The sequence below is a fragment of the Orycteropus afer genome, unplaced genomic scaffold (assembly GCF_000298275.1).
Source record: "Orycteropus afer afer isolate SDZICR_OR568_19922 unplaced genomic scaffold, OryAfe1.0 scaffold00456, whole genome shotgun sequence".
Taxonomy (NCBI): Eukaryota; Metazoa; Chordata; class Mammalia; order Tubulidentata; family Orycteropodidae; genus Orycteropus; species Orycteropus afer.
Window position 1 is genome coordinate 1,959,164 of NW_006922043.1, and position 11,069 is coordinate 1,970,232.

Sequence of the window (11,069 nt, forward strand, 5' to 3'; positions counted from 1 at the left end):
ATCAAGTGCCCACCTGGGAGGGGCAACAGTGGCCAGCCTCAGCATCGGCTGCAACCTGCACCCAGGACCAGGAAGCTGCAGCAGCACCTGCTACAGCTAGAACAAAGGAGGACCAGCAGGAATACCCAGGGTCCCCTCCGAACTACTTTCTGGCCAGGCAGGCAGAACCACTGTCCAGCCTCAGATCCCAGCATAGGTGGCCATGACAGACACCAGGCAAGACTGTGGAGAGGCAGCAGCCATGGACACAGATCACCTGCTGGTGCCCAGGGACAAGGCCCTCTGGTTGACTCTGGGCCTCTTCCTTCCTCCTCATGGAGACCACTCCCTCTCCCAGCCTCAAGTCCAGGCCGCTGAGGACTGAGGGAGCACAGGACTGGAGGAAATGTGGCTACAGTATCACATTGCCCTAGTTCTTGGCAGTTGCCACCACCAAGTATCTCAGCTGTGGGGAGGATAGCAAGGGTATATACCCATGAAGGGACACCACAGTAGTGCTCCGGTCTACCAAAGGCCAGCCTATATTCGACCCAGGCATAGCCACTTCCTCCTGCACCAGCCTGGCCTCTGGGCCCAAGGGCTCCTGTTTGCAAACTGTGTTCACCCCATTTGTACAAATAAAGAAGCTGAGCTCAAGGATAGCCCTCAGGAGGAAGGAGGGGTGTATCTTCCAGGTGACGGTGCTGCTGCAGCCTTGACAGCTGGGCTAGGTCCAGACACTCCCACCATGGTCACTAGGGCCTATGGCCCTTCCAGCAAGGCCCCTTTATGGGCTCAGTAAAGCAGAGAGGGAGGCTGCCTATGTTGGAAATATAGGGGGTCATACACAGGGTCAGAACCACCCTGGACTCTGGCTCTAGCTCACTCACTGTGTGGCCACTTTGTACCCAAGCCTGCTTCCTACAAGAGATGCCCAGAGCACACTGGGTTGGCATCTGCAGCATCACTACCATGTCCACTCAGAGGCAGGGCGTGGGGATCACATATGCTTGGAGGCAGGGGATGGTGTGTGTGTGCCAGGTGACAGCCCAAGCCAGCCATCAGCAGCATGGGGCAGCCCCTAGCCCTCTTTCTCACTCTGGGCACACAGGCAGCAGCAGTGCAGCAAGTGGACAGACTAGAGCCTCCTTTATTGCTCAGAACACGACCAGACACAGAGAGCATGGGAAGTAGACGAGTTCAGGGCGGAGTGCAGACACAGGCAGGCCTCATGGTGTTAAAGGCTGGGTGCTGCTGTGGAGGCCACCCGTGCTGAGAAGTAGGGGCTGTGGGCTCAGGGGTCCAGCTGCCCTGCATTAAACCTGGGGAAAGGGGCTGAACCATCTGGCCTGTGTCTTTGGCCTATGGGTCGTAGTGCTGAGGGCTCTTCCCCCTCAGTGCCCTACTCTGTGGTTTGCCTAGCACCCACCCACCTGCCCCACAGTGGAGAAGTACAATCTTCCTGATCTACCCTTTGGGCAAAGATGGGGGGCTGGAGAAGAGAGGGCAGACAGAAGGGTGGGCAGGGCCTGAGCACCTTCAGGAGGTAGACAGGTCTTATTCACTGCACACATGGGAGCAGACACACCACACACCACACCACACCACACCACACCACACACACACACACACACACACACACACACGGCCGAGAGCCCATAGCCCTTGAAGCCAGCACTGGCCTGAGGAAGGTGGACCCAGAGGACCCCAGAAGGCACGTGTCCTGCTAGGCCAATTGAATCTGCCCCCACCACCCTGGGGCTCAGCCTAGTTGGGCAGAGGGGGAGGGTGGTGAAGATGCTGACCCAGACACCCACTGGTGCTTCCCCAGCCCAACCATGCTGGGCAAGCCCCCAGTGAGGCACCACTTCCAACTGGACCTCAAATGCCAGCTTCCCCTCACCCCTTCTTGGAAACACAGCCTGGGGCACAGTCGGGCTTAGAGCCAGAGGACACGAGGGAGCTGGGCCCACTCTGTCTACTTGCCTGTGCTCCTCCAGGCTCCACAGACAGGCCCCTAACCGCAGACCAGTCTAGAACCTGAGCAGCCTGGGTCTGAGGTCAGGGTGGAGAGAGGAGACTGTGGCTGTGGAGGAAGGCAGGGATGCTGAGGTGCTGCTGGTGTCAGCCTGCCCAGCCTGCAGCACAGGCCCTGCTCCTGGTAGCTGGCACCAGGCAGTGAGCTCATCTCAGTGGGAGGCAGCTTAGTCTCTGCCTGGTTCCCAAGGCAAAGCCTCAAGAGAGGGCAGGGCTGACAGCAGGCTAAGACGGGTACCTGAGTAGGTCAGCCTGGCCCCGGCTGAGGGCTTGGATAGGTCATGCTGATGTGGGCATTCCAATGGGGGAGAGAGCCTACTCTCCCTGTGCCAAGCACCAAGGCCTGAGGTGGGGGGCAGAGCTAGGTCCAAGGTTCCAGGAACCCTGCTGTCAGGTCACTCTCCAGGCTGCTCATTGGTAGGGATGCATTTGTGGCCCCACAGATGGCTGGCAACCCAAGGCAGCAGGGAAGGGCAGCTGCAGAACCATACCTCCTGCCCATAAGATAGATGCCATTATCAGATGCCCAACAGGGCTGCTCCCGCTATGGGGGGTCTATAAGTCCACCCAGTGCCCACTCCAGGCTGAGCCAGACTGGCTGGGAAGAGGGCCCACCAGCTTTCCATGGCTGTGTGGCTTTCGCATCTTCCAGTCCTGTGGCCTGGGCCGCCCAAAGTCCATTCCACATGCTGCTGCCACCATGGTACCCTGGCTGCTCAGAGCCCTGCCTGGCTCCTTGACCTTTGGCAGAGTCATCACCAGAAGACATCCAGCTGGAGAAAGGGGCCACTGGAGGAGGACTCCAGGTGTGAGGGACGAGCACAGAGGGCTGTAGGGGGCACGGGAAGGCTCCTCTTTTAGGCTGTCCCCAGAGTCACCACTCCAGGCCCGTCCCTCTGGGATGTCACACAGAACCAGGGGGTAGCTGCAAGGGAGAAAGGTATCTGACTACATCATAGCTCCCCCTCCAGGGTCTCCGTGAGCTTCTCTTCATCTGCCTGCTGCTTCTGCTGCTGGATCCTGGCATAGGAGATGGCATCGCCCCTAGGAGAGAGCAAGGTGCCATCACACCAGGGTCAGGCTCCAGGCTCCAGCCCCCACCCAATTCCTGACAGTGACCCAAATGTGGCCTGCACTCAGGGCATATGAGGCCTCTGAGTCTCCCAGAGCTATATCACTCTGAAGGAGGGGCACTGGCTGCCTGGGTTGCTGTAGAAAGATTCAGAGTCACAGCTTGGGCTCTGCAGGAGAGAAGTGTGGCAGATGACTGTGACCTGGGGTGGGCCCTAAATGAGAGGCTCTCTAGTCCCAGCTATAGGATGTGATGGGGCAAGGCTGGGCCACCCAGGAAGCCTCGCGGAGCCTCCTGCTCTCGCTCCCCAGAGCTGGACCCCCTGGAGAGACTCCTGAGGGTCACTGACAGCCTTGGTGCCTCGGTTTCCGCATCTGTACAACAGCACCACTCTCAAACCCCCTTTGCCGAGAGCCTCGAGGTAGTGGGAAGCCAAGACCCCTTCTGAGGGCCGGGCCCACTGGACGCACTTTTTGCCCAGAGCAGAGAGTCCGTACAGCACTCCAGTGGCGAAGGCGACAGCGTTCCCCAGCAGGGTGGTCAGTGTCAGACTGATGATGATGGGAACAACAGCCATCCTGTGGAGAAAGGCAGGCCCCACTCTCACCCACAGCTGGCCCCTATGCCCAGTGCCCAGGCACCCCAGCCCCCATTCAGGTAGCCAAGGACAGGATGGATCCATCAAAATTAAAAGACACAAGTTCATAGCCAGGCTCAGAGAGCCCTTAAACACCCTGCACTGGTCTACAAGAGTCTGCATCTTCTGGGGAGGATGCAGAGCTTTCCTCTGGTTTCTGAAAGGGTCTGGGATCCAAAAAGGGAAACAGCACTGAGGCGGTCTAATGCCTGTCCCGTTCAAACAGGCTAAGCACCACCCAAAGAGAGGCTGTGACCAGAGAACCGAAGGTCTAATTGAACTTCTGGCTAGCTTTGTATTACTTCCCTGAGGTTCAGTGTCTCACTATAAAATGGAGATCAGACTTCATGGAGAGGTTGGGAGATTAAATGAGGGGAAGCATGTTAACGCTTCATACAATGCCTGCAACGTTACATGCGCTAAATAAATGTCAGCTCTTGTTAGGAGCCCTGGTGATACAATGGTTAAGCACTTGGCTGATAACCGAAAGGTCGGTGGTTTGAACCCACCAGATGCTCCACAGGAAAAAGATGAAGTCACCTGCTTCTAGAAGGATTATAGCCTGGAAACCCTATGGGGCATTTCTACTCTGCCCTATAGAGTGACTATGAGTCAGAATTGGACTCGACAGCAGTGGTTTTTGCTTTTGTTTTGTTAGGGACAGTAAAGCCAGTCGTACCTCAACAAGTAAACTCCCTAGAATTAAAGTACATAAAACATGGGGTCTTGTTACTGCAAGGTCATCTGTCTGGTCCTAATTACAGTTTGGTGCCACGTGGTGGCAGTGCCCATTCTGGCTTATATATCCATGGGGATGACTCTTGATCCCATAGCTGGCTGGGACTTCCAGGCCAGCAACAGCAATTCCTGGAGTTACTGAGTCAGAAAAATACTGGAGACTTGAGGACCAACAACAGTCTGTCTTGCTCTTCTCTAGAAGAGGTTGCCTGTGCTTTCCCTGCCAGGCCTCAGCAGAGCTGTGCACCCTCCTAACATCTGCATTTGTTAGCTAAGAGCTTAGCACACTAGGCAAGTGCTCTAGAACTGACCACACATCTTTGTGTTCTTACTGTCAGAACTGCTGGACCTCCATGAAGGGAAGGGACCCTTTGGTCTGTATTTACTTCTAAAGGTAATCTAGATAATAATGACTATAGCCTCTGCTGCTACCACCAGACAGCTGCCGAGGACCCCATGCACCAGGGACAGTTCTGAGGACTTTCATGCATTAAATCTGTCCTGAAATAGTTCAGTCTTCATGATGTGAAGCCTCTATATGGAATTCATTGTCAGGAATGTGAAAATGGAAAAAAAAGAGCCATTTGGAGGCAACAAGTTTCTGTTCTACAACCTGCTTTTGCCCTTTCATGAAGACACCTGTATTCACCAAGCTCTTCTGAACAACTGCACAGAAACACATCATATAGTTTGACTAAAGTCTGGCAAACCAGGCCACAGCTGACGGACCAACATTCCAGGTGTTTCCATTGTTCTCCATCACACCCTATGCTGCAGGGCACACATACCTCATGCGTCTTGAACTTGGGCATAACCATAGCAATAGGCTACGTTCTTGATGCCAAGCCGCTGCATCACGTTTGTAACAGCTATTCTCAGGTTGTTTGTGCCTGGTTTAAACCTCTCCCAGGAGGGTGTGAACATGCTTGTTCCCCACTCCTACCCACCCTCGCCAATACTATCTTTGCCCTTTGGGTCATTTCATAAGCAGAGTTTTGGGGAACTATGCCATGAGGCCCTGAAGGTTGAATACCCTAGGTATCCAAGGCCCTGCTCAGTGGCCACTCACCCACAGTAGAAGACAGCTTTCTGCCAGGAGCGCAGCCGGTCCATCTTCTCTGCCACCATGTTTGCAAACTCGACAAACTGGCAGCAGAAGGGTGCTTCACACAGCAACAGGATGAAGGCATTCATGCTGGAGGGGCAGGTGACAAAGCATGAGCGACTGAGGGAGTGAGAGGCACCTAGAAGGCCACCCACACTGAGGCCACAGTCCTTGGCCTCTGAAGTGTGTTGACTAGTGTACTCCCACAATGCATGTCTGCCTAGAGCCTGTGAACATGACCTCATTTGGAAATAGGGTCTTTGTAGATGTCACTAGTTAAGGATATCCAGATGATCACCCTGGATTTAGGGTGGCACTAAACAGTGACTAGTGTCCTTCTAAGAAGAGAGGACACAGAGCCAGACAAGAAGGTGATATGAAAGTGGAGGTAGAGCTTGGAGTGATGTGTCTAAAAGCCAGGGAACAGCAATGAATGCCAGCAAACACCAAAAGTTAGGACAGAGACTGGGGACAGCCTCTCCCTCAGAGCCACAAGAATGAATCTGCCGACACCTTGATTACAGTCATCCCAAGCCTGTACCCCTGCCTTCCAATGGGTCAGGGCTGCTGTGGCAGGAGGTGGCAAGGAGCCCACCTGCTGGTTCCTTGCTAGACTATGATGTGCCCCTCTGCAGCCTTCTCATCCTCTGGCTACAGCTCCCCTCCCTGTACAATTCATCCACCCCAACTCCAACCACCAGAAGGTCCCTCCCTCCACTCAGTCCTCAGTCAGGCTGACCTAGCACTGTCTACACTGTGGCCCTTGGACGCCCCAGAGGGCAAGGATCCACTTTAGAATCCAACTCAGAGGAAATACCCGAGAGCAGCTGGGGTGGGGTCCCCCAGCCCTGACCTCACTAGGAAAACCAGACACAGGGGTGTGAAGGAGGTGAGGACCCACACCACCAGGCACACCCCAGACCCCACCATGGCAGGATGGCCCCACAAGCTACTCACATCATCCACACTCCAGCTGCGATATTGAGGGGGTGGATGGTGATACAGTTGAAGAGACCAGAGATGACGCACGCTTGAAAGCAAGAGAGATGGGCAGGAATCAGCAGGGAGAGGGAGACCACAGCATGGCCACTGGGGGAGAGAGCCTCCCAGGAGATGCTGCCCAGGGAGCTACCACCCAGGGATACACCTGCCTGGGAAGCTGCCCACCCAGGGGCATGGCCTGGGGAGGGAGGGGAATCCACTTGAGTTGTCTCATGGCACCTAGCCTCCTCCCACTCTGGGCCACAAGCTCCCAGGCTGTGAGGGTATCTACCTGGCCCCGAGTCCCAGCTGTACCAAGGCTGCCCCACAAGGAGGTCAGCCTAAAAGCATGAAACAATGGCTCCAGGCAAGGGTTTGGTGTCCCCACCCCCAGGGCAGGTCATATCAGGATCCTCAAAATGCGGGTTTGGGTCGAGATGGGGCTGCTTCTCTTGGAACAGAAATCTGGTCCGGGTAAGACCTGGCCATCATTCCAGCTCTAACTTACATACAGTCCCATCATCCTTCTCTCCTACTTACAAGGCAGGTCCCCACAGCCAGCAGCCTACTGCTGAAACTCAGGGCAGGGAGGGGCAGGGAAGGCCAGGTTACCACCCTGGGAGTGATGTGTCCTTTTTTATCCTGAAAATGCCCCAAACATGGATGCTCCCGCTATGTCCACTCCCAACAGGCAGGGTCTGAAGTGCAGCCTCCACTCCCACCCACAGCCTGCAGCTGCTTCACCAAGAATGCAAAAGCAAAAGCAGACCAGAGCCCAGGAGCCCAGTGACAGTTCTCAGGAACAGGAAGCTGAATGCCAGGCAGGAACCAGCCTTGCCACACTGGAGCAGGCAGGGCAGGAAGCCGGGCCACCCAAGACTGCAATCAGCAAACTCATTAAACTTGCAGCAGGACTTCTGCACCTGATCCCACAGACACAGCCCTGGAATTCTCAGCCATTCTCCCATGTAACCCTATCTAGGGAGCAGGCAACAGTGGAGGAAACTGATGAAGAACCCTCAACTGCAAGGAGGCATGCCATCATGGGCCCCAGGTCTATTTCTAAAATGACTATACTTTCAGTCTTCCTGAAGGCAGCTTGCCCTTGGCACCTTTGAGTAACACGTACCTTCAGGCAGACAGCCACACAGTGTACAGGACTGTCTGCCCACCCAACGACAAGTGCCCCAGACAATAATACTCCTGCCTGGTTGTGGCCGTGCTGGGTCTAACCTGAGAGCCTGGCCAACAGGTCCTGCTGCCTCAGCATCTCCACCACCAGTTTCAATTCTCAAACAAGCAGGCTCCGGCGGGGAGCTCCCTGAACAAAGGGCTGAGAATGTCTATATAGTCTCTTCCATGTGAGAAAGAGGTCACTGTGCATTCCTCTCTCCTCCCAACGCTGCTACCTCCAGCTATGCTGCAGGACCAGGGTTGGTCAGCTTGACATCTCCCCAGGTCCTCCCCCAGACCCACTGCAGATGACAGAACCCTACCGCAAAGGGTAGGGTGGCCAGAAGCAAGTCTGTATTTCATCGCTAAACTCCTTCCCCTTGATTTGCATTCTCCTCTATTAGACATCCTGTGGTATTCACACCCGTAAGTCCATTTCTGCAAGTGAAACTGACAATGCCACTACTGTCTCCTGATGCTTTATCCATAGCCCCCAGCACTGTGAATTCCTGGGGCAGGCTCAGGCATCCCTGTCTGAGATGCATGAGATGCACAGAGCTGGGTGGGATCCAGGGTCAGCCTGGGAGCCAGCAGGGTCACCAGCGCCTAGATGGAAGGGCCTTTTCTTTCTCTATCACTGACCATTGTCACCATGGTCACCTCCCCCAGCCCCAGCTTGCCTACACTACTACAGCTTGCCACCACCATTCTAACCTACTGGGGAAACAGTGAACATGTTTACAGCCTAACCACAAGCTACCAGTCTCTCCACAAGTTCAAAAGTGCACTAGTTCTTAACAGCAGTGATAGGGACTCAGGCTTCTTTATGATTTAGGGGAAGACCTGCCCTTCACCATCTTTAGGGAGGTACTGGCATGATATCACCTGCCAGGGTAGCACTCCCCTAACTCTGTATCCCCTCACCTGGGTGTCCTTCCACCCTCTACTCCACCAGGCAGGACTGAGGACCCAGGAAGGGGACCCTGACGATGCGCCTTCTTGCAGACTCAGTCAGTGTCCGCCAGCCCAGGCCCCAGCCCTCTGTGCTGAGCAATCAGAGCAAGTTCTATGGACTCCTCCCAGACAGCCCCCTTCTAAGACTGGCCTGCTGTGTCCTCCCACTGCTAACCCATGGCAGGCAGAAGGACAGAACAGACATTCAGATCCATATTTGCTTCTGGAAGGCCTGCTAAACCAAAACCAAAAACACCAAATCCACTGCCGTCAAGTAGATTCTGACTCATAATGACCCGATAGGACAGAATAGAACTGCCCTATAGGATTTCACAGACGCAGATTACCACATCTTTCTCCCACAGAATGCAAAAACCAAAAAAAAAAAAAAAACCAAACAAACCAAATTCACTGCCATCAAGTCATTTCCAACTCATCCAACTCATGGTGACCCCCATTAGGTTTCCGAGGCTATTAATCTTTATGGAAGTAGATCCCCCTGTCTTCCTTCCACGAAGCAGCTGGTGGGTTTGAACTGCTGACTTTTTGGTTAGCAGTCAGGTGCCTTACCCACTACACCACCAGAGCTCCTTACAGAGTGCAAAGGTGGGTTCAAATCATTGACCTTTCAGTTAGCAACCAAGTGTTTAACCAATGCACCATCAGGGCTCCAGAAGGCCTGCAACACGGTCTTATTTTTACTTCTGTACCTATCTGCCTTATGTTCTTTTGGGGCTTCTGCTAAAAGAGCGTCACTGCTCAGGAACAGCTGGGCTGTGTGTCCATGATAAGGCCATAGGGACCAGGCAGGAATGGAGAAGTGGTGGGCAGCGGGAAGGGGAAAGCTAACAGGGAGAGTGCACCAGCCTCCAGAAGAGCAGAGAGGCCGCCACCCTCAGCTCGCTGCCCCGCCTCCCTAGAGTCACCTATTCCCTGGCACAGCCTGACCTCAGTCAAGTTCCCAGTCAGGACCTGCACTACCCCATTTGTAAACAATCTTGCCCCAGGGTTGGGAGCGCTGCTGCCACCACCCATCCCAAGTCCACAGATGACGTTTGCTAGATAGGATAGGGCCAGGCTGAGCTGGATGCGTTACCTGCACAGCGCAGGAAGAGCTCACAAAGCCGCTTCTGGAAGGCGCTGCCACCGTCCTTATGGACCACAGAGGCGAGGACAGGGGGCGTGCCTTAGCCAAGGGAACGGCACCCAGATCCAAATCCAGGTTCCCGTGGGAGTCGAAGTCCCCTGCTGCAGCGACCCAGAATCACCACCCTATCCCTGGGGGCCGAGGAGCTAAGGCCAGAATGGTAACCATGGGAAACCCAAGGGCACCCGATCCCGGCTGTCCCGCCATGCCTCCACCCCGGGAGGCACGCACAGCACAGCCCGGAAGGAGCAGCCCGCAAAGGCTGCGCCACCAGCCTGGGACCCCCCCCCACCGGCCCGCCCTTCTCAGGCCGAAGCCCCTTGGTGACGCGGGAGCCGCACAGATAGGGTGATGAGGAGCTGTCCAAAGCCCCAAGGGCCCTGCGCGCCCCCGGGTTACAAGCGCCCGGAGCCCTCACAGGACCCAGAACAAGCACTCGAGCCCGGGGCGGGGCCTGGCGCGCGCATGCGTGGCAGCGACAGGCGGCCCCTCCCCCGAACAGGGTACTTACAGATGGCCCCCAGCACCCCAGACAAGCGACATAGCCAGCGGTACCACCACGTCATGCCCTCCTCCTGCGCAGGCAACGCGGAGCCGGCGGATGCCGCCGCCGCCCCGCCTGCGCCGCTCATGGCACCGCTGTGCCGCGAATCCCGCGGCCAGCACAAAGGCTCGGAGCCGACCCGCCTCGCTGCGGCGCGTGGCCTTGTGGGAGAGGGGCCTCGTTAGCATAAGGGGCAGGGCTCTTCCGAGGGTATTGGCTTTAATTAGCATAAGAGGCGGGGCCCGCATGACAGCAAGGCGTGCCGAGTGGGCCGTGGTTATTAGCATAAGGGTCAGGGCTTTGCGGCGAACGGATACACCCACCCCTGGAAGTCTGAGCATCCAGCCCAGGAATAGCTTAGGGGCCGGCCTTGCCAGACTGAGAGGGGCACTTATTAGCATAAGGGATAGGGCTCTCAGGACATTAAACTGAAACGCTGAGTGGACCCTGCCTCATTAGTGTAGGGAACTGGACTGGAAGGCATAGGGATTCGTGCACCCCTAGAGTAGTCTGAGCATCCAGCCAAGTAATAGCATAGGGGCGGAGCTACGCGGAGAATTAACTGGTGCGCCAGCCTCTGGCCCAATCCTAACTCCACGTGTCCTTATCTTTTCTTCTCCCTGGATAGGAAGAACAGTGTGAGGAATGGCGAGGGCTTGCCCGGGTCGGGAATGGGTCTGGAATCCAGTCGAGGCCAGGGAC

General features: G+C 55.8%; 1 protein-coding gene across 1 annotated transcript; it reads right to left on the reverse strand.

The window, feature by feature from the left end:
- Nucleotides 1-2,969: 2,969 nt before the first annotated feature.
- CACFD1 (calcium channel flower domain containing 1) lies at nt 2,970-10,455 on the reverse strand. Its single transcript, XM_007954310.1, has 5 exons — nt 10,335-10,455; nt 6,526-6,598; nt 5,533-5,658; nt 3,559-3,666; nt 2,970-3,060 (listed from the first exon to the last, which is right to left on the reverse strand). The coding sequence occupies exons 1-5, from the start codon at nt 10,453-10,455 to the stop codon at nt 2,970-2,972; spliced, it is 519 nt and encodes a 172-aa protein (XP_007952501.1).
- Between the last annotated feature and the right edge of the window lie 614 nt (nt 10,456-11,069).